We start from the raw sequence: 24,669 nt of genomic DNA, 5'->3' as shown, positions 1-24,669 counted from the left end.
TTTGTGTCTCAATTTTCTGTAACATGGTTGTTAGGAAGATTAAATGAGATGACATCTGTGTAATGATTAAAAAGAGTGCTTTTTGTGTGGCAGATAGTCAATAAATGTTAATTAGGTAGTTGTAGTAAAATAATCAAATAACTCCTCATTTACTATTTGTCCTTAAAATAGCTGAAGAAAAAATTCAAATGAGCATTAGAATTTTTAGCTATATCTCTATATAGTTGATTACTCTTTGATCTTTTAGCTAACAATTTTATACATTAAAAATCCAACTACACTGAGAAAATGATCAGAGATTCAAGTGTTTAATGACATAAAATTCTAGCACATGCATTTGCATTTTGATGATATATGCTAGTACAGTTATCAGAACTTTGAACTTTTCTCTTTGCTCTAGGGGCATAAGGAAATGGTGGCAGGCACTTCCTCCTAACAAGAAGGAACTATTTAAAGAGAGTGTCAGGAGGAATAAATGGAAGTTATTCCTTGGTTTCACTGGCTTTGGACTGCTATTTGTAGTGTTTTATTTTACTCACTTGGAAGTGAGCCCAATCACAGGAAGAAGCAAGCTATTATTATTGGGGAAAGAGCATTTCAAACTTCTGTCAGAACTGGAATATGAAGCAGTAAGTAGTAAGAACTGTTTTTCATTAGATTGTTTACGATAATACTCAAAGCAGGAAAGTTTCATATATATGAAAGATGCACTGCTTTTTAGTTGTTGGAATGAAATAAATATCTTTTAGTTGTTGGAATGAAATTAACTTTTTTTTGCAAAAGTCCTGAGAACTTTCACATGTAGTATTCCCACTGTCTACATTGCTTTTTTCCCCATTCACCCAATAACTTCTTCTCAGCATGTGTTACCTTTACTTTTTCAGGAAAGCCTGTCTTGATTATTCAGACTGGGATAGGCAGGGTGACTAAATCAGGCTCTAGGAGTTATCCTTCATTCACATTGAACTATGAACCTGCTCATTTGTAGTTGTGGCTGGTGCTCGGTGATAGTGGGGTTAGGTCTCTTTTGTCTTCTTTTATCTTATTGTATTTTTGTCTTAAAGAACATACAGGAGGGTAACTTCATTATTTATATAATTATTTACTTGTTAGTTTGTCTCCCTTATTGAACTAAGGTCCATGGGGCCAAGGACCTTGTCTGTTTTGTTTGGTGTTTTATCTTAAAGATTAGCATGTACATGAAGTGTGTTTAGTGTGAATTTATTGAGTGAACACATATGTAGTGAGAATTTTTAATTGAAAGTCAAGTAAAATAAATATATATTTTTTCTAAACATTAGCTTTGGCAATTGTATTTCCTGATGCAAAAAAAAAAGGGGGTGGGTGGGTGGGTGAGAATTCTAATTCTTAACTCCTTGAAAAGTATAATAACTCAGATAGTTAAACATTTTGTACCCTAGTGAGCTACTTGGGGATATCAATATTCTGTCTCTAATGCCTAGGGCATACCATGATATGTGCTTAGGTCATGTTGGCTGAATTGATGTCTTTTAACTTCACTTGACCAAACTTTGATATGGCTAGGTCTTTTTTTTTTTTTTTTTAAGAGAGAGAGAGAGAGAGAAAGAGAGAGAGAGAGAGAGAGAGAGAGAGAGAGAGAGAGAGAGAGAGAGAATTTTAATATTTATTTATTAGTTTTCAGCGGACACAACATCTTTGTATGTGGTGCTGAGGATTGAACCTGGGGCCGCACGCATGCCAGGCGGGCGCCACATCCCCAGCCCAAGGTCTTTTTTTTTTTTTAATTGCAAATAAGCTGCTGAATTTATCAAAGAAAAGTTTCCATTAAAATAAAAAATAATAATGACTTGTCTCTGTAAAAATTGTTCTTAAGACTAATCTCTTATGAGAGTATATACAGAGACGTGAGATATTTTTTAGAATTTAGCCTAGTAGGCGACAATTTTGAGGAAAGTATTCTGGAAAGATTGAGATGGGCTTTCTATTAGTGCATCTTGTACCATTCATATTGCTAAGAAATTTTTAAAAATTATATATATATGTGCTTCTACATGTGTATATACATATACATATAGCCATAGATACACTTGTCTTTTTTTATTGTTTAATCTACAAATATAATACCTCTGTGATAAAAATTAAAGCAAATGTTCTTTTAGAGATAAAGTATTATAATTACATATAATTGGAACTCCTTCAGATAGGTTCATTGTAGTTTTTTTTGTTTCAGTCAGTTTACATTGATGTATTATGCTTTAAAAATGTTAATTGATATAAAGACTATTTTAATAGTCTTTAGAATATGGATTCTACAAAATATATGTTTTTAGTGAAGCTGAAAAAGAAGGTTGCTCACTTGTTGATTCATATGTGAACGACAACTTGGAAGTTAAAAGTAATGTATTTAGAACATCCTTAGTTATCTCAGTATACTTGAAAGGATCTCACATGAATATAGCTTCAGAAAAAGTTCTTGAAACATGAGGTGGCTAGTTTTGATCAGCATCATATGGAGAAAATTATGTAACCATTAGTTCTGATATTTTAGTAATTCCCTTTCAATTTATGTGAATAAATCACTTTAAAATGAATAAAACATCTTTTTAAAATTTTATTCTTCATAATGGTGTTGGTATGTGGGGTATTTTTCTAGTGAGTTATAAAATTAACTCTTATGTCTTGCTTTTTTATGTGAAATCTTTGTTTTCTGGGCAGTGTTTTGCTTTCTAAAATACTTAGAAAAATAGAAATAAAATTTAAGCACTTTACTGGCATATAGATTAATAGAATGAAATTTTGATTTCAACCATTTATGTGAAAAATATTCATATTAGAATTTGTTCCATTGTGAGAAACCACTTTGCCTTTCAATGAATAATTCAAATTTGAGAGATTTGAATGTTTAATATATGCAAACTTTTACGTAATTAATACTTAAAATGTTCAACACTAAGTAGTCATGTAACTCTTTATGAAGCAATATAAATGTTTTGTAAAATTCTTTTACAATAAAGAATACTTTCATTTTAATTTTTTAGTGGATGGAAGAATTTAAGAATGATATGCTAACTGAGAAAGACCCTCGATATCTGACTGTTAAAGAAGTGGTACATCATCTAATTGAATGTAATAAGGATATCCCAGGGATCTCTGAGCTCAATTGGATTATTCATGTGGTTGATTCTCCAGATATAAATGCCTTTGTGCTTCCAGTAAGTAAATGTTTTCAAACACATTTTTATTGCTAAATTTAATGTCCTTATATTTTATGTTGTTCTAATTGCTTGTATTATTTTCTTTATTTTGCAGAATGGACAAGTTTTTATTTTCACGGGCCTCTTAAATAGTGTAACTGATACGCATCAACTTTCCTTCCTTCTGGGTCATGAAATAGCACATGCAGTACTTGGGCATGCTGTAAGTACCTGAAGTGAATATTCAGTTGTCAGAATATTGCTGCAAAGGTAGCAGGTTACATCTCTTCAAGAACTGAGTCTTTTCAGTTTTCTGTTTTTAATGATGGAATTTTAGTATTTAGTAATTTCCTTATTCTGTTACCTAAAAAAAATGTGATTGGCTAATTTTGAGATTTTTTTATGATCTTTATACTTGATACTGAATCATTAGTGTTTCTTGTAAATACTGTATTTATTACCTTTCTCTTTTGCTAAAAAAGTAATTATTCTCAACCTCTAATTATTTCAAATTAGATTTAAACTTTCCATAGTTATTAACATACATATAATCTAGTCAGAAAATTAATTATATAAAATGATATTACTATTGAAGTGTGAAAACTAGTTTTCTTTTTGTTCATTCTCAGAGGATAGCTTAGAGCATCTCTGAAAATATATAGAATGATAGGCCATATATAATTAATGCAAAGTAATAATGATATCTTGTCATCTTACAGTTTACCAAGGTTTTTAATATGTATCTTTTCATTCATAACTTTAATACCTCATGAAGTATATATTTATTATCTCTATTTTATATATGAGGACTGGTATTTAAAAAGACTCTAAATAACACAACATGACAAAGTGACTGACTTGGGAATTTAAAATAGGTCTTCTGCTTGCAGGTCCAGCATTTCTTCCTTTTACCACAGTTACCTGTTTGTTGGCAGCACTTTTTAAAATACATTATAGAATTCAGGTTGATTTATGGTCTTTTGATTACACATCTATTTGACTTGGTATGAGTCCAGGAAAATAACATATACTTGTTTTATTCCTTTTTAAATTGCCACTCATTAAAAAATATGAATGGCTCTTTTGTCCACACAATTAGAGAGAAGTATATTTTCTGTAATTGAAAACCTGAAAGTAAATAGTGAAAGGATTATGAAATACTAAATCAGAAGTGCAAGTAATGTTAACCTCAAATGGAAACAATAATGTTTATGTTCCTTCTAAAAGTCTTCTTAAATTCTGCCTATTCCTAGAGTAATAAGAAAATAAGATAGGTCAAAGTTGTGCTTTTTCTGAAGTGCAAATAGTAATTTTCTCCCTTATTTCCTCAAAGTTAAAGGAAAATTTAAAAATTGTTTTTTTAAATATGTACAAAAAATAAGTCTAAGCAATTGTTAGTGTCATTATATGCACTCTGTCTTCCAATTAATGTTGTCATAATCACAAAAATAAATCAATCTGGCCACTTTAACATTTAAAAGGTTTTACTATTCATTATGTTTTTCTGGAATCTAGTTCAATGTCTCATTCTCATTATATTGTTGTTATCTTGTCAGTGCAAGAACAGTAATTAGATGAGACATAAAATGCAAATAGCACCCTTCATAGAAAATAGTTATTAATACTTCTATTTCAGAGGTCTTTATTATATGAACACATTTTTCTCTTTTGGGAGTCTAATTTTAATTAAATCTAACTTTGTATGGTGTTTTCTTTGTTTTACAAATACACAATTTTAAAAAATTTCTAGTTTTCTAAGACTGTGTAGTGGTAATCATATTCTTTAGTAATTAATAGCAAGGACTTTCTGTTCCATAATGGCTTCATTATTTTAAGTTTCACTCTTTCATGTTAAAATAATCCTGTACTTGTTTTTCATAGGGCACAGTTCTTATAATGAAGCAAAGTGTGTTTTGTGATGAAAGATGATATTTTTGAAGAATATAGTCCAAGTCATTGCTTTTAGTTTTCAGGCATGTTTCATATGTTCAAGTTAATAACTGCTATGTTATCATTCTCAGCATTCCATTAACATTTACTAATCAACATCAGTAGCAAACAAGAAACAATCCAGTGTATTAAACTTATATTAGACGTTACTATTCAAAACAACTATATTATGTATAACCTTATTTGGTTACTTTTATAGCTAAATACAAAAACTCAACCTAATTCTCTGGTGAGGGATACTAAAATTACAAAATTGACAAATTGTATAAATCAATCATACTTTCCTATATTAGATCATAAAGACCAAAAGACTTTTATTTAAAATAAACTTCCAGTCTTTTTCTGAATTATTCCTTACTTTAACTGCTTCATATGTTAGGTAGTGTTTAGTCTTTATCCAAAAATGTAAGTATAATAAACACATTTATTTTATGTTTAAAAAAATTTATGATTGTATTAGAAACTAAAACTTACTGGGTCTGTCTGATTTCTGGTCCTTTCACTAATAAAGGTGTGAATTTGGGCAGTATTTTTAAGGGCCTTCTCCATCTCAGTTTCATTATAAAATAGGAGTAATTTAACCTGTTTCACAGTATTGTGCTATTAATATAAGAAACTGTAGGTTAACAAACCTGTCATTGTCTGACTTGATAGTAAGCAGTCAGTAAGTGCATGACTATGTAAGTAAGGGACAGGAAAAAGAGACTAGGATGGATATGCACACAGAAGAAAGAGAAGTAAGGGTTTTATTTGTTGAGGACCACTTAAACACATGCAGTTATTTAATGTGATTACACATGATAACTAGAGAATATAAACACACTGTCTCAATTTATTGAATGTAATTTTTCACTTTTTTTTTTATTGTTCTCAGGCGGAAAAGGCTAGCTTGGTTCATTTACTGGATTTCCTTGGTATGATTTTTCTCACAATGATTTGGGCCATTTGTCCACGAGATAGTTTGGCAATTTTGGGCCAGTGGATACAGTCTAAACTGCAGGAGGTAAGTCTGAGATAATAACTTGAATTTATAAGGGTTACTTGCGGATATTTTAATACTGTTGTGAAGCAACAAATACCAGAGATGTTTCCACTTTTAGGGTGGAAATTTGATATTTAATATTTATTTTATTTAATATTTAATTTAACATGGGTATTGAATTTTAGTGTCTTATGTTTACTTATTTTAGGGAATATTCTTATGAGAATTTAAGGAATGCTACATCTCTCAAATAAGTGATGCGTATGGATGGTTTAAAAGGTTTAGGTAATTTTTAGCTAATATCTTTTTTTCACATAGTTGTTGGTCTTACAGAGAGAAAGCATAGTCCATGAACCCTTTCTTTCATTCTGTTATTGTAGTGTACTGACTCCCTTGTCCCCCAGATATTTTTGTTTTGGGGGAAAACTCTTCAAAGAAATCTCTAAACTTTAATGATATAGGGTTGCTAAGCTGCTTTATCACCCTCTCCTGCTCACTCCCATTTAAACTTACATTGCCTCAAAAATATTGAAAGGACAGTCTTACTAGGTATTTGTTAACTTTGGTTCTTAGTGCTTATGTGTAATGATAATCTCAAATGTATTAAGTCTTTCATTTTGTTTAAAAAGCTGCATTACTGAAAGTAGGTCTTGTAATCTTCATAAGTACTTTGTTAACCATGATTAACTATTTTACATTTTTCTTTATTTCTTCTTGTCCTGGGAGGTTTGGTTATTTAGGCACAATCTGTCATTTGTTTATTTAATGTTGTGGAGCACCCATCAGCGTGCCATCTGGGTGTTGTTCAAATCTAATGTTCAGAATTCTCTGAGACAAATTGCTTTTGAGATTCAATAACTAAGGCTTTTATTTAGAGTTCTCCTATCACTTGGCTTCATTTATATTGAAGTAAAGGTTCTCAAAGGGGAAAAAAGAAGGAATGGTTATTGCTTAGATTATAGGATCTCACATTTTGGACCTTTGTTTCTGTCACTGACCTGCTGGAATGTCAGAGGAGTTCATGTGGTCTTCCCCAACCCATCCATCTATAGATTACTTTTTCTGTGGTGGAATCAGATTTGGTTATAATAAAGATATCTTGTAGCTGTTTCTTGAAATTCTTGACGAAGCCTGCCTTTTCATGGTAATTCTTTAATTCAATAATTAAATTGAAAATAGAAGAGAGATGACTTTTGTTTGAATTCTTTTCCCCTCAAAACTTTTGGTGACACATATTTTTCTCTCTATAAAGCCCTGCTCACTGTGACTGGGAAGGAGAAAGGAATACTGATAGTAAAATTGTTAGGGAGTGGGAATTGCCTACATTCATTTGCTGTGGCTATTGAATACTACACTTAATGACAGGATTTCTCAATCTCAGAACTATACTTGTTTGTTGTGGGGAGTTTTCCAGTGCCTTGTAGTTATCAGGGTCTTTTCCTAGTTGTGACAATCAAAAAGTCTGTACTTAACAAATGTCCCTGGGGGACAGAGTCATACCAGATTGAGAATACTAATTTAAAGCATTTAGCACAGTCCTTGTCATAAAGTAAGGACATGGTAAATATGAGCTATTGATTTTATTATTGCTTCATTTAATTCTCTTTGTAAATCTAGGAATTTGGTGCTTGCCGTTATTAGTTCCATTTTACATATGATACTACTGGTTCTCCTTTTAAAGCCAATGTTTTAAATTGGTATTTTATGAGTAGACTCAATGCGACACATGAAGACTGCTCATGAGAGTGAAGAGACCGTGATGTCGTTTACCAACCTAAAACAGATATGATTGAGAAGAAAAAAATTCACATCTAATGATCACATACTGTTTTCAGATTGATTATTTTTAGTCATCACAAACATGTTGCTATGTTTGAAAATTCGTTTCCCCAATTAATAGCTCTTTTCTCAAAGAAAAAATGCCTATTGATCTGTCCTTTACAAAGTTTTGGTATTTACTGAAAATTAGAATTTAACTGAAAAGCATTCTCATAAATACAAGTAATTGGGAAAATAAAAGTTATAATATCTAATTCTTAAAAAATTGAAGTCAGAAGAAAATTTCATTTTCCTAACAAATTAATACTTAGAAAGGAAAGGGAAATTAAGATAATTTATCAAAGAAACAAAGTTCTGCTATATTGTTAATTTTCTTACTGAAATAAATCTTCTAATAGTATCACTGGTTATTATGGATTTATATTTTTTTAACTTCATTTTAAACTGCAATATCAAAATGTTCTTTGGACATATTAAGAGCTTGCATTAATAAGCTTTCTTAGAGATCCCTCTACTCAGTGGAGATTATAATTAGAAAACAGATATAATGATACTATTGACTGTCCAGAAATTTGTAGGCATGTTTTTTTCTATTTTTCCTTGTTTTTAAAGTATTAATCTGATGGAAGAAATAAAGGTTCCTTTTATATTTTAAACCATGGTGTTCTTTAAAGATGTAGGAAGTATAGAAATTTTATCCTAGATACTCTCTGAAATTGATTTTTAAAAATTTCATTTTGTTATTCCTTTTGTCAAAAAACAAATTACCTTAATGGAATTTTTCTATCATATTTCTTCTTAGTATATGTTTGATAGACCATACAGTAGAGCACTGGAAGCTGAAGCTGATCAAATTGGACTACAGTTTGCTGCAAAGGTAAAGTGATTATTAGTTGAAAGTAGTGTTCTTCACATAGTAAAAGATAAATGTGTGTTGTCTTAATGTTTGGCATGGGCAGAGATTAAGAATTAAAATATATCAATCCTAAATATTTATCAGCTTCCCATTACTACAACAAAATACCAGAGTCAGCTCATTTCAAGTGAGAAGAGATTTATGTAGTTTTTTAATTTTGGAGGTTCAAAAACATCATACCTGCATTGACTGCGTTCTGGTGTGGGTAGATGATGGTGACATGTCATGTCAGAAGCATGCATAGAAGCAAAGTGGTAATATCTATAATGGAAGTAGAGAGAAAGAGAAGACAGGTGAGGTCTCACAATCTCATTCAAGGACACACCTCCAGTGACTTAGGGATCTCCAACTTGTTCCCACCTTCTAAATGTTCCACTACCTCCCAGTAATGCCACCTGGGTCCAAGCCTTTAATGGTAATGGACTCTTGGGTGTCATTCAGACCTTATCCAAACCATAGTCCCCTTATGTAATTTTCATTAATCTGTAGAATTTGAAGATTGTCACCTTTGCAAGAATGCAAACTAAAGATGTTCACTTAACCCCCTCCTATATATGAGGTTTTGTTATGTCTTTAACAGAATATGTAAGATTATAGTGCCGTAATTATGGGGGTTATATAAAAGAGTCTTAATCTTTTATTGGAAATAATTTTTTGCATGTTACATTATTTGATTACAGACATGAATCATGTAAATTGAAAATTTTAAACGTAGGGATAAGTAATATCTTGATCTCCTTGCTCTATAGCCAGGAATGGTGGCACATGCCATTAATCCCAGTGCCTTGAGAGGCTGAGGCAGGAGAATGAGGTCAGTTTCAGCAACTTACCAAGGCCTAAGCAACTCAGGGAGATCGTGTCTCTAAATAAAATATAATACAGGGCTGGGGATGTGACTCAGAGGTTAAGTGCCCATGAGTTCAATTCCCAGTACCAAAGAAACAACAACAACAACAACAAAAATAACCAGTCAACCCCCCCCCCAAAAAAAAACCAAAAAAACAAAAAAACTTGCTCTCCCTAGAAAGCTAATGCAGTCTTTAGTTTCCTCCTGTCCTTGCGTTTCTGATCTAAGGAGGCTCTTTGAGTAAATAAGATGATGTATAGCTGTTACCCCACCTAGAGAAAGGCTAATCCTATTGTAGCTATGATTCTGATTGAGCAAAATGTTTTTACATTTTTACATACACGTAAATAGATGTGTGTTTTTGTTGTAGCAGGTGACTTTTTTTCCCTTTACTTATACTTAAATTGGTTTTGTTTCTCTCCTGAATGGGCACTTCATGCCTGACTACTATTTTAATCACCTGTAGTAACTTAGTTCCTGAATTTAACATTAGAAATAAAAGTATAGTTTTAATAAAAATGAGTGTAAACAATGCCACTTCACATATTAAGTTCAAGTTTTATTTGATCCTTTGTTAAGTTTCCAGTAGTTATTATTATTGAAATTACTATTACTTGAACCTCTCATAATGGGTTTTATAGTTTAATTTTATAAATCAAGATATTACTCATTTAAAAACCAGAAGTCATTATTTGAATATTAAGTAAGTAAAATTAAGTGAATTTTCAGACTGCATACATTGAGATTCCCAAATAAGGAGTGATAGATATGCTATATCAAGACCTTTCTAATTTTAATGTATTATGGTCTGTCAGATTTTCCCTTTATATTGTGTGTTCTTTGTTCTTGATAAAAACCTTGTTGATCTCAATAAATTGTGCCTGTTTAATTTCCAAGAAACTTCTTTATTATCTTTTTCATACCATATAAGAGGCTAAGATAATTTTTTTCTATATGTATAGCTAGTAGAGTTGGCACCATTTATTGATGAGTCATCTTTTCTTCACCGCACTTCAGTATCTTTTTGTTTTAAAGGTGGTGGTATATCTGGGGTCTATTTTCTGGACTCATTATTCTCTCCCATACCACATCATTACTATGTTTTTGTAATAAATGTTGACATCTGATAGCTTTTGTCCTCCAGTGTTTTGCAAGATGGATTCGACTATTCTTGGACCTTTGCGTTTTCATTTGAGTTTTAGAATCAGCTTTAAAATTATACAACTGTTTACAAAGCATGTCTAGAATTTTTATTAGAATTGCATTGCATTTATACATCAATTTGGGGACGACTGCATCCTGCTCAGGCAATGGGAATGGGATTCTCCTCTGTGGAATGGGTTGGCTGAGAAATAAAAGCTAAGAAAAATAGAACGACAACAAAAACCTCAAGACACAGAAAATATTTTCAAAAAGTTGGGGTGATATGGGCAAGCCAACCAGCCAGATCAAGCTTCTAGACTAAAAGGCAAAATGGAGCCCATGTCTGCTTTATTTATATTGGGGGACATCAAAGGCCTTCCATAGAATGTTCTTCTCCAAAAAATGTTCAAGGTGGGCTGCCCAGTTCCCAATAGGTTGCGCCCATCTCTAGAGAGACCTTGAGAGATTTTCCTAGCTGAACAAAGATAAAGGTCATGTGCCTTGGGCAATCTATTGCATGGAAGAGCCAGGAATAGTCCCCAAGGTTAAAACTGAAATCTCCCTGACTACATGCCAAGATCCTCATGTGTTTTTTACAGGTGGTGTCCTGTAGTCTACCATATTGATTTTCTCATCCATGATTATGATATATTTATCTATTTATTTAGATGTTTTTAAATTTTTCTCAGTAATATTTTGAAGAGTTTTTGTATGTAGGACTCAGACATATTTGGCTAGATTTATTGTTAAATGTGTGATGTTATGATAGATAGTTCTATCTATAAGCAATTTATTTTTAAAATGACACTATCATTTATTTATATAGCTAACTTGGTATTCAGCAATCTATTTCTTACTTTCCAGTCTGTATACTTTTTTCCTGCCTTATTGTAATAGCAAGAAACTTCAGATGATAGGCAACTTCGTTTCTTCTGGATCTTGTATTTTGCCATTAATTATGATGTGTGTTATAAGCTTTTTATAGAGACCTTTTATCAGATGAAAATTTCCCTTTTAATATTTTAATTGATTTTTAAAAATTATAAATATTATATTTTATCAAATGTATTTGCTACATTTACTGAGAGGATTATGTGATTTTTCTCCTAATCTGTTAGTGAGGCAAATTACATTGATTTTATTTTAAAGTAGTCAAACTTTTACTTGTAGAAATAAACTGGATTTTGTCATTTATATTATTCTTTAATATGTTGCTTGAATTAGTTTGCTGATGTATTTTTGAATGTTTATGTTTATAGGAGATGGTAGCCTGGAATTTTCTTTTCTTGTAATGTTTTTCTCAGTTTTTGGTATCAAGATTGTACTGACATAATAAAGTGAGTTGGGAAGTGAACTTAATTTTCTGCTCTCTGGAAGACAAGAATTGTAAGAAATGTAATGAAATGAAAGAATGTAATGTTAATCTTTCTATAAGAGTAGCATTATTTATTTTTTAAATGTTTGGATAATTCATAGGTAAAGCCACTTGGCTCTACAGATCTCTTTGTGGGATTGTTTTTAATTATGGGCTTAGTCTCATTAATAGATGTAGAAGTATTCCATTTTCTATTGTTTGTGTCAGTTTCTGTTGCTTGTTTCTCTAGGAATTTGTTTAAATTGGTATAAAATTATTTTAATATATTATTCCTATATTTTTAATGTCTAAAGGATACCTGTATTTTACATATTAAATTTTCAATATCCTCCTGGTTCCTAATATTGGTGATCTGTGCCCTATCTTTTTTTCTAGATTTTATCACTTTCATTAGAATGTTTTCAAAAACCATCTTTTGGTTTTATGTAATTTCTTTATTATATGTTTGTTTTCTATTATATAGTTACTTTTCCTATCTTTATTAATTTTTTTTCAGGTTTCATATGCTCTTCTTTTCCATTGTTTCTTAAAAGGATACTTATTGATTTTTTAAAATTCTGTTTTGCTTTTAACACACATGCTCTTTAACTTACAGTGGGGTTACATCTTTATTAACCTGTCAGAAGTTGAAAAATACGCTGTGGTTTGAAAGTGTTCCCCAGAGGCCCAGGTATTAGAGACTTGGTCCCCAGCCCATGGTGCTATTGGGAGGTGGGCCTATTGAGAAAAGTTAGATCACTGGGAGCACGCCCTTGAGGGAAATATTGGGTCTCTGGCTCCTTCCTCTTTTGCTTTCTGTTGCCATGAGGTGAACAGACCTCTTCTTCCATATGCTCCTCCCATGATGTATTGTGTCTCCACAGGCTCAAAGCTACAAGGCCAAGTGACCATGGCCGAAACCTCTGAAACTGTATGCCAAAATCAGTCTTTCCTCCATTTAAGTTGATTATGTCAGGTATTTTGTCACAGTGACAGAAAATTGACTAACAGCTCATTACACCTAAGTTTTTAACCATCATAGCTTAGTGGTTCAGTGCCTTTTACCATATTTGTGACTTACCTCTGTGGTCATGTGTCTGGCTGGGAGCTGTGACTCTGCTGCTGCCCAGGCTCATTAGAGTACCCTATATATATTGCTAGCCCAGGAAAAGATCAGAATTTGAAGTGTGATTTCTCCTGAATGCCTATCACTTTAACAATATCCTCTAGTCAAAAAAAAACTCCAAGTTAAACCATTGTAAGTTGAGGACTATGTATATATTTAAGGATATCCTTTAGGAGAATCTTTGCTTGCCACATTGCAGGAATTAATATGCATTTTTTTTCTTTAGTTTAAAATATATTCTTGTTTTCATTGTGGTTTTCTCTTTGACTCTTGGATTATTTAGAGGTTTATTGCCTTTTGTTTTTGATTTCTAAATTAATTACATTGATTAGAGAATATACTGAATGATTAATGTTATTGTTTGTATATGAGGTGTACCCCAGAACTCCTGTGTTGATGCAGGAATGTTCAGAGATAAAATGACTGGGATTGTGAGAGCTGTAACCTAATCTGGCAATCTTAGTTTGAATGGGCTAACTTGCTAACTGTAGGCAGATGGGCATGGCTGGGGGTGGGCATCTTCCCTGTGACCCTTTCCCCCACAGCTCTCTGCTTCCTGACCTGAACAGCTTTCCTCTGCTGGGCCCTTCTTACCTTGATCTCAGAGAAATGGCATCTACTGTCTATGGATTAAGGACTTTGAAACTGTGAACTCCAAATAAACTTTTCTTTCTCCTAGTTGTTTTTGTGGGGTCTTTTGATTATAGCCCTGGCAAAACTGGCCAAAGCAGAATCATTTTGGGGTCTTGCTTTGTGATTCAGCATGTGATCAAGATTATTAAAATGGTGTGCACTTGGAAGTTGACTCTGCTATGTGAATGCAGGGTTCTACAGATGCTAGTTTTCTCAATGTTGTTAATTTTGTTGTTTTAGGTCTTCTTGGTGAATTTTTTCCTCACATATCAGGGAAAAATTCTGAATGATTAATGTTATGGTTTGTATATGAGATTAGTTAGTCTTTCATTATTATTAAAGATTTTTCTTTTTCTCTTTTTAATTCTATCAATTTTTGCTTTATATATCTTTTAGCTATTTTAACCATCCACATTTAGAATCCTTACATCTTTCTGGTGGATTGATCACTTTATCAGTGTACAATGCCTTTTGTCTATAGCAATGCTTTTTGACTACTATTCAGCTTTTTCTTTATAAGTATTGTTATTCCGCATTATTATTATTTTTTTGGTTGATGCTTGAATGGCATCTTTTTCTTCCTTATTATTTTCAAACTTTCTATGTTCTTAACATGTGTTTCTTAACATGTGTTTCTCTTATAAGCAGAAATCCTGTTCTTGCGAGGCACTAAGTAACTCAATGAGATCCTGTCTCTAAATAAAATACAAAATAGGGCTGGGGATGTGACTCAGTGGTGGAGTGCTCCTGAGTTCAATCCCTGGTACTCCCCCCAGCCAGAAAGAAGAAATCCTGTTCTTTAATCTTTGCCTTTTATCTGTGAGTTTAACTTGCATTTCTTATTGACTAATGGTATTAGTGTAAGCACATTTTCATGTACACATTGGGCATCATTCATGTATTTTTCTTTGTGACCTGTCCAGGTATTTTGCCCTTTTTTGGGGCAGGGGGACAGAGTACTGGGGATTGAACTCAGGGACAATTGACCACCAAGCTACATCTCTAGCCCTGTTTTCTATTTTATGTAGAGACAGAGTGTCACTGAGTCGCTTAGCGCCTTGCTTTTGCCAAGGCTGGCTTTGAACTTGTGATTCTCCTGCGTTAGTCTCTGAACCGCTTGGATTACAGATGTGTGCCACTGTGCCTGGCTACTTTGCCCATTTTAAATTGAATTGTTTGTCTTCTTATTCTTGAGTTATAAAAAGTTTTTATATACTTGCTAGATAGAAATCCTTTGTCAGATGTGTGTATTTCATCATTCTTTTATTTTATGGCTTGTTCTTTTTGTTGTTGGAATGGATTTGGAGAACATTTAAAATCAAGCCCAATTTTCCACTTTGGATGTAATTATTATTCTTTGTTTCATTTTCTTCAGATGGATGTTTTAGCTTTTTAGACAATGAGACCAAAAGACCTGACAAGAACAATTAGAGGAGGAAATGATTATTTGGGGGCTCATGGCTTCAGAGATCATGGTCCATAGATGGTTGGCTCCATCGCTCTGGGTTTGAAGTAAGGTAGAACACCAGGGTGGAAGGTTGTGGAAGAGGAAAGCAGCTCAGGTCTTGGAAGCAGGAAGCAGAGAGAGGGGCTAAGCCTAGCTCACAAAATATATACCCCAAAGTCATATCCACCTAATAACCCACCTCCTCCAGTTATACCCTTCCTGACTACAGTTACCTCTCAATTAATACCTGTTAGGGGATTAATGCACTGATTAGGTTAAAACTCTCATAATTCAATCATTTCCCCTTTGAACTTTCTTGCATTGTCTCATGTGAACATTTGGGGGATACCTAATATCTAAACTCTAACAGTGAGAGCTAAGATCTTTGATTTTAGACTTTCTTGTTCTTTACCAAAGACGGTTAAAGCTATAAATTTCCCATTCTCCATTATTTTAGGTGAATTTGAAACATTGATATATTGTTATATTTATTATCATTTTAAGTAAAGATGTTTTCTGACTTTTTTGTTATTTCTTTTATCCCTGAGTTGTTCAGAAATGATTCATTTAATATCCAGATATTTGTGGTTTGTTTTAATGTTCTATTGTTGTTTATTTCTAATTTAATTCCTTTGTGGCCAGTAAACATGTTCTATAAGATCTTAATCTCTTAAAGATCTAGAAACTTGATTTGTGGTGCAACATTTGGTTTGTCATGGTGAACAGTCTATCATTTGGAGGAAAAAAAAAAGTGTTCTGCCATAGTTGAGTGTGTTTTTTCAAAAAATACAAGTTAGTTTATGCTGGTTTACACTGTCATTCAGATTTATATCCTTCTGATTGTTTTCTACAAGTCTGCTTTTTTGAGAGAGGAGTTTCAGAATCTTCAACTGTAATTTAGATTTGTCTATTTTCTGTTTCAGTTCTCTTGCTTTTTTGCTTCATGTAATTTGAAGCTCTGTATTAGGTGCATATGCATTTGGGATTATTTTACCTTCTTGATTTGATTAATCATTACAAAATATTTCTTTTTGTTTCTAATAATACTTCTTGATCTGAAGTCTATTTTATTTGACACTAATATAGCCTATTTAGCTTTCTTATGAATTACTTCACTTGGTATATCTTTTTCTACTAATTTATTTTCTAGCTTTTTGAGTTTTTACATTTAAAGCATGCCTTTTCTTTGCCTTTAAGTTGAAGTGATAGTCCATTTATATTTATTTAAATATTTTTGAGTGTGGTTGTATTTAGGTCTGCCAATTTGTTATTTTTTATTTGTCTTATCTTTTTTTGTTTGTTTGTTTCTCTGTTTCTTCTTTTTTGCCTTTTTTGATTCAGTCAATATATTTTTTATCTCATACCATTGACTTTCTAGGTATAGATTTTTGCATTGTTTTTAAATTGTTCCTTTTAAGATAATGGTAGTCATATTTAACTTATTCAAATCTAGTTGAGGTTAATATTGAATAATTTCTAAGAAAAAACAGAAGTCTTACCATGATGTTTGGCAGTCATCATGCATTTAGGCAAAGATAAAGTCCAATCTTCATATGATTTCTGAGGGTTTCTTCTTAAATTGTAACATGCTGCTGGCCTGAGTTTTTTTTCCACAAAAACTACAAACCATATCACTTTAGCTTTTTGTTGCTCAAACTCCTCTTGTTTGATGAATACATTGATTGGTGGCGGGGGGCCGGGGGAGTCTGCAGACCCTTAGATCTGGTCTCCAGCATTGCTCTTTTAAAAGTAGATGTCTGTCTATTCTCTGCCAACTTTTCAATAGTCCCCCAGAATACCCACCCTTGCATTTCCCCTTCTTCTTGTTAGATAATTTGGGCAGAGCTGACAGAGTTTCTCAGGCCTTTTGTTCTCTCACTGTAAGAATTTCCTCTTTCAGATTTCAAACTGCTATTTTATCCTTGAGCTCTGTTCTCTGGCACTGTAGCTGGTGAGTTGTTGTTTTTCACTACTATTTTCTGCAGCTTTGTCTGTGGAAGCTGGACAATATCTTTAGGCCAGAAAACCGTGAGCTTTTGTCTTACTTATTCTAAAAAAAGTTCAATATTTAATTCTCTCTTTTTTCCTCGGTGGGGGCAGTACCAGCTATTGAACTCAGTGGTGCTTGACCACTGAGCCACATCCCCAGCCCTATTATGTATTTTATTTAGAGACAGGGTCTCACTGAGTTGCTTAGTGCCTCCTTGTTGCTGAGGCTGGATTTGATCTTCCTGCTTCCCTCTCCCAGCAGCTGGGATTTCAGGCATGTGCCACTGTGCCTGGTTTAATTCTCTTTTGACTTGTTTGTTTTTGTTTACTGGCCAGTGTTATTAAATATTTGTTATTTTTGATCAAGTTTTTATAATTTTTTATTTATAAGGTAGTGTTCACACAACCCTTTTCTATCCTTACTGGAAGCTTCACATTCTTTGAAAGAATATTTTTAAAGGGCGTAATATTTTAAACTGACAGTTATTTTCTTTTAGCATGTTAATGATGACATTCTAGCATTTTCTAAGTTTATTGTTTCTTTTGAGACGTTGTGTTGTGGGATTCACACACAAAGAGACAAGGCATGGGGTGCTCAATAGAAAGCAGTATTTATTTTGTGCCAACACAGACTTGGTGGATTTTCATCCAAAGATGGAGTGCAGAGAGGCTTTGACTTATACAGCCCCTACTAATTCCCCTCCCCCCGACCTAATTACATATTAGCTCCTTCATCTCCCCTATATGGGTATTCTATACTTTAAAATCATAAGGAAGTCAGGACAGAGCTGTGCCTGCCACTGGGGAAAAGGAGCTTGTCAGGGTCATGCATGTACCCTGAGTGACAGCAGGGTTGCACATGCGTGCCACCTCGCCTTTTTTTTTGTCTGGGAAATGCATGGATGCATGGTTACTGAAGGTGCCATGTTGTCCTTCAGAGTCCCATATGCATCAGCTATCAGTCTTTCCATTGTTCTTTGGAAGCAATGCATCTTTTTTCCATGGCTGCTAAAATTTTCTATTTGTCTTTGCTTTTCTGTAATTTGAGTGTGATATGTCTACTTGTATTTTCTTTTTATTTATTGTGTCTGCTGTGGTTGCATATTTTTTCATTAGTCTGGGAAACTCTCAGCCATTATCTTTTAATGTATTATACTTGCTTTATTCTCTTCTCTCCTTCCGGTATCAGGATTACAGATAATGTTAAACTGTCATGTGTCTCTTTAATTCTTTTTAATTTTTTTATTTTCTACACATGATTGTGTTTTAGGATGCATGTTTTTCACTGCAGTGCAGTTCACTAATCTTATTTTCAACTGTGTTCATTCTGTGTTAAACTCATCTTTAAGTTTTAAATTTCAGTTACTATGTCTTTCCATTCTAGAATTTCCATTTGATTCCCTCTTATAAATCTTAATTCCTTGGTGAAATTCTCCATCTTGTAATATGTTTCTTCATATTTTCTTCAATGTGTTAATCATAATATTTTAAAATGTCACTGTTAATTCTAATGTCTGGATTATATCTGAGTTTGTTTCTGTTATCTGTTTTGCCTTTGGTCTTTTTTTCTTGAAATGGTTGCTTATTTTTGATTGAATGCTGAATATTTCATATAGATAGATATTTTAGCTCTAGTTGACATTTTATTTGATTAGAGCAATTTCTCCCAGTATTTGATGGCAGTTAGAGTAAAGCAGGTTATTTCACTCAATCAGGGGCCTGCCTACTATCTTTGTCGGGTACACCACATTTCTAAGGGTACTGTCCTCTAGGCAGGCATCCTGAAAGTCTGGAGTAGGCATTGTCTTCCTCCTCTTTAGTGGTCCTCAGCTTCATTTTTTTTTTTTTTTCTCATAGCAGCAAGGTACTGTTGGAATTGTTGAAATCTCTACTCAGTATTTTGGCTTCTTTTTATTTTTTGTACTAGGGATGGAACTCAGGGGTACTTTACTACTGAGCTACAGTCCCAGACCTTTTTAATTTTTTATTTTGAGACAGGGTCTTAGAAAGTTTCTGAGGGTCTTGTTATGCCAGGTTTCTGTTCTCAAGACTAAAAGGCTCAGGGGTCACTCCAGTTAAAGTGGGCTAACTGGGCTGCACGAAATAACCACGCAAGAGACACAAATACCTTTTTCTTTGGGGTCGCTGTGACAGCTCCTCTGACCTTAAGGGTCTGCAGAAAGAGAGAGAAAGCGAGAGCACACGCTGACCTCTTTTATTGAAGGAAGCTATTCAAATGAGGCAAGAGGTCAGGTTTCAGGGGGCTGAGTATCTTCATGATGTCCACTGTCAGCAGGTTGACTGACACCTGGGTAGGCCACACCCAAGGGCACAGTAAAAGAAGGGGACATACACAAGGCACTTCCATGGAAGATTCTATCCTAAACAGGGCAAGGGGTTATATTACAAAGAAACAGGTGAGCGTAGCTTCACCCATGGGGCTGTAGCAAGACACACCCATGCACGAGACAGCAACTCTCGCACCCAAGAAGGATGGGGAAAGCTTTGCCACATTTCTGCGACTGAGCGCCTCAGCACCCAGCCAGGGAGTGTAACCCAGTCACATGTAAGGTTGGTCTCCCACATTGTTAGGTTGCCCAGTCTGGCCTCAAACTTGTGATCCTCCTTCCTCAGCCTCCCAAGTCGCTGGGATTACAGGTGTGTGCTACCACACACAGATTAGCTGCTTCCTGTTTAACTTTAGCTGTTGCACTTGGGTGGCTTAAGAATGGCAGATACCTCTGCAAACTAGAATCAAGTGTAGTATCAGTGTTCCCCTTGCCTTTAGAAGCTCGACTTCTCAAATTTGGCAGCTTTGATGAATCTGATTCTGAAGTTTTTGGTTCTCTAGACCCACCAGGCAGCCAAACACTTTCCTTTGCCACCTCTTTCTGCTTGAAGTTTTCAGCCTCTTGCTCTTCATTGCTTAAAATTCCTCAGGTTCTCTGAGGGGGAAGAATGATACATAGAAAGGGAATTTCACTTCATTGAGCTCCCCTTTTAGGGATTTTTCTTCCTCCAGCCTTGGCTGACTTGTTAACTCTCCAAACTTTTGAACAAGATTTTCTTATTTTGTCCAGATTTTCTAATTGTTTATGGCAGAAACATTGGTCTGTTGCAAGCTGCTTTTTCAGGACTAGAAGAAGAAGTTCCTTAATTAGTAATTTTAATAATTACCTAATATTCCATAATAGAAACGATACATTTATTTATCTGCTATTAAAATTTTGGATTATTTCCAGGATATATTTTTTTGTGATTATTCTATAAAAAAGGCATCCTTATTTATATTTCTTTAAATTCCATGGACTTTTATACCTGTAGGAAGGGTAATGACAAGATTGCTAAAATTTTCATTTTTATATTTAGCACATACTCCCAAGTATTCTCAAATGTTAATAGCAGATTTCACCAACATATGAGAAAGCCCTTTTTCTCATACCCACATCAGTACTTTTTCAGTCTTTTTAACTTTTTGTCAATTTGGACGAAAAAGGATGTCTGGCTCCTTTTTTAAAAAATGTTTTCAGTGCTGGCAATGGAACTCAGTGCTTTGTGCATTCTAGGCAAGTGCTGTACCACTGACCTACTTCACCAATTCTTTTTATTTTATTTTGAGGTAGAGTCTTTTTAAACTGTACAGGCTGAACTCAAATTTAAGATCCTCTCAGTCTCCCGAGTAGCTGGGATTATAGATTATAGGCCTGTGCTACCAATTTAACTCATTACTTTTTAAATTTGTATTTTCTTACCTCATGGTAAATTGAACATTGTCTCTCTTCTGTTGACTTTTATTTTCTCTTTTGCAGATTATCTTTTTTTTTTTTTGGCTGAGTAGATTTTAAAAAATAGATATTGCAGGCTCTATACTTGAAAATTCTGAATTAGTAGGTAGATGATAAAGTTCTGATCTGAAAATATTTAAGGACAGTGATTCTGATACCCTGGTAAATTTAGACATTTCTGCTTTAAATAATCAAATTCCAATTTTGTGTTTTAGGGAGACTTGGTTAATTTTTTTTAAATAGAAAAATGAAATTAGAGAAATTAGTGGAGATTACCGATATTTCTTTGATTATTTGTAACAAACAAACCACTTTTTAAAAAGAGTACTTGGATAGATAAAAGTCTGATCCCATTTTCTAAAGTGCACTAAATATTGTTGTGTTTTGTAGTACGTCGTGACTTTTTTGCCAGTTGTGATAATATGGACTACTAAGCTCAAATGAGAAAGAAATATTGCTACAGATGTTAAGTCATAAATATGTAACAATGCAGATAATGTCTTTGCTGTGGAAAACTTATGTTATAAAAATGACATCCCTGAAATATAAGTTTTTATTTCCCGTCAAAAAAGAAAAATAGTGTAAAAGTTTCAAATATTTTATTTATATTGCCATTTATTTTTTGATAGCACCTTTTGGATAATAGCACCATTATCTGCCATTTAGTACTTATTATATGCCACTATTATGCTTAGTGTTTTATATATATTGCATAATCTGATCTGTCAAATAGTAATTCTATGAAGTGGTTATTGTTATGACTATCCTCTCCATTTTACAGATGAAGCTGCTGAAGCCCACGTAGGTTGTCACTTTCTTGCTCTCAAGTACAAATGGTAAAGCTGTGATTTCAATCCAAGTTTGTATGATTTTAAGGTCTATGCCTCTGTCTATCAGTTTTATTTCTCCAATCAGTTTTTCTACCTCTGTGTTGTATTCTATGCTTACATCCTTTTTCCTCACTCAACTTCTTAGTAGCCTTTGAAATTATTAACGACCTTCCCTTTTAAATGTATGTATATATTTGTGTGTATGTCCATCATTTCAATATAGTATAGAAAGGTATAAATATTATGAACTCATAATGGAAAATAATAGCCTTCTCTGCCCCACTTTACACAATCATCTTTTAATTCTTTTAGCTATTCCTATGTAATATGTTTATTTTGAAATTTTTTCATTTATTAAGTTTAGATATTATCTGTTGACTTCTCATTATGGAAGACTCAGCATTTATTATCTGACTAATGATTTTATGTGCTTATTTGTTCATGTGTATTTCTCTTTGATTAAATATCTGCTCAACACTTTTACCATACTCTAATTGGATTAGTTTTATTTACTTTTTTTACTACTAACTTTAGAATGTTCTTTATAATTTCTGGATATAGTCATTTGTTGGATATGCAATTTGAAAATAGTCTTTCTTTGTCTGTGGTCTGTCTGCTTTTTCTTAACAGGGTTCTTTGCTGTGCTGTTGCATTTGCAGAATAAACATTTCATTTTAATGAAGTCTAGTTTGAATTACCTGGATAGAACCTCTAAACCAATTTCTGGGGCCCTGCTTCCTTTTGGTACCTTATTATACAAATTCTAGCCATTTCTGGAACCCTTAACTCCTGTCCCCTAACTCCTCTCACTGAGACTTGCCATGTTCCATTTGGCTTCTGCCTTCCCATGCTTTGGTTAGGAAACTAATCCCAGGCAGAGATCAGGGGCACATTTTGGGATCACCTTGAGAGTTTTTCTTCAGTCTGGGATCACAGTTCTGTCTTACCTAATACATTTGCCTTATTTATTTTGTCTAGCTTTATAGATATTAAAAATGAGAACATCAGTCTAGGACTAGTTATTCTCTAATGACTAAAACTATACAATAAGATCCTTAACTTTTGATGCATAATTATCTGTCCATATTTTATAAGGCACTAGGAGATTTATCAGAATCTCTGTTTGCATAGGTTGGGTTAGTGAACTTCACTGTAAGATGAAGCATGGTCAGTGAGCTCTTTCTTGGAGAACCTTTACATAGAATATGGATAGGCCTTTTCTCCTTATTTCAGTGTGTTTTCAGATGAATTTTGTAAATTTGGTTATCAGTGTTTGGGGCTTCAGAGGGCAGAAGGAAGTAGTGTTTCCCATTAATTATCTCTATTAGAAAGAGATATTCTCTTAAGTATTTGATTTTGTTGACTGTGCGTATCTTAGCTTTTTCGTTGCTATGATCATAAAGACATGACAAAAACAATTTTAAGGAGGAAAAGTTTATTTGGGACTTACAGTTTCAGAGGTCTCAGTCCATAGACAGCCAGTTCCATTACTCAGGGCTCCAGATGAGACTGATCATCATGGCAGAAGAGTGTGGCAGAGGAAGTGGCTCACATGATGAACAAAAGGCAGAGATAGGGACTCCACTTGCCAGGTACAAAATACACACCCCAAAGGCATGCTTCCAAAGACTCACCTCCTGCAGCCACACCCTACCTGCCTTCAGCCACCACTCAGTTAATCCCATCATGGGATCAATGCATTGATTAGGTTAACACTCTAGTGACACAATCATTTCTCCTCTAAACCTTCTTGCATTGTCTCATACTTGAGCTTTTGGGGGATACTTCACATCCACACTGTAACATTGCATATTCATTTGTTATTGTAACAAATTTTGAGAGTTTACAGTCATTTACAGAAATTAATTTTTTTATTCCTTATTTTTAAAAAATTTTGATTTGTTATATGACAACAGAATGCATTACAATTCATATTACATATAAAGAGCACAATTTTTCATATATCTGGTTGTATACCAGAAATTAATTTCTTAAAAAAATTTCACAATTTAACTATTTATTCTTATTTTTGAGTATCTGTTTTTTTAAGTTTTGAAAAGAAAACTTTTTTTTTTTAAGTGGATCTAAACTGGGAGCATCCTTTTAGGAGGGCATTATATGTGATTGCTTTTTATTGTTAACAGTAATTAGAGAGGTATGAGGAGATTACTGTGTTTAATGGGGATTAGGAATGATAAATATCTTAAAGTCTTCACAGGACAAATTGTCTGGTGCTTGGAGCCTATGTTGTCCCTTTGGGAAACACTGCCTGCAGGTTTAACTAACATGAAATAACTGTGCCAATAGCACCATCTAGTGAGGGAATTAGGTACCATGCTGAATCTACTTTCCTCACAGAAATGAGAAAATTAAAAATTCTAAACTATGTAAAAATAATAAATTATAGACTCAGATTTTTGAAGCAGGAAGGAAATTTAGAGCTAGTATAATTTACCTTCCTTTTTTACTGGTAAGGAAACTTACCAAAGAGATGAAGTGATTTATCTAATAACATGCTTAGTAGCAAGATCCCTGGCACTTGTTTTCCAGGTCAGTATTTTGAGCCTTAATTACAGAGCACTATCTTTGTGTTTTATTTGGATTACTATCTTAGGTTCTTGAAAAGTTATTCATTTAAGAAGAAAAAGTAGTAAATTAGAACATCTCATTTAATAGGTGTGTTATAAAGTAACTTTTATATGCATACATTAT

The 24,669-nt window shown here is 33.4% G+C and overlaps 1 protein-coding gene across 4 annotated transcripts in view; it reads left to right on the top strand.

Moving 5' to 3' along the window:
* The window catches only part of Oma1 (OMA1 zinc metallopeptidase), a 62,123-nt gene that overhangs the window by 12,706 nt on the left and 24,748 nt on the right, over positions 1 to 24,669 (top strand). For 2 of the 4 annotated variants that reach the window (XM_005326017.5, XM_013358921.4), the window contains exons 3-7: positions 401 to 629; positions 3,021 to 3,194; positions 3,292 to 3,399; positions 6,001 to 6,129; positions 8,690 to 8,764. In XM_005326017.5, the coding sequence (XP_005326074.2) occupies positions 401 to 629; positions 3,021 to 3,194; positions 3,292 to 3,399; positions 6,001 to 6,129; positions 8,690 to 8,764 (715 nt within the window). Of the gene's footprint in view, positions 1 to 400; positions 630 to 3,020; positions 3,195 to 3,291; positions 3,400 to 6,000; positions 6,130 to 8,689; positions 8,765 to 21,908; positions 22,259 to 24,669 lie in introns of those variants that run through there. The other 2 variants (XM_078026350.1, XM_078026351.1) reach the window with 2 other exon arrangements.

The sequence above is a fragment of the Ictidomys tridecemlineatus genome, chromosome 11, assembly GCF_052094955.1.
Source record: "Ictidomys tridecemlineatus isolate mIctTri1 chromosome 11, mIctTri1.hap1, whole genome shotgun sequence".
NCBI lineage: Eukaryota > Metazoa > Chordata > Mammalia > Rodentia > Sciuridae > Ictidomys > Ictidomys tridecemlineatus.
The sequence above is the reverse complement of the archived record's forward strand: the minus strand, read 5'-3'. Positions and strand labels throughout refer to the sequence as shown.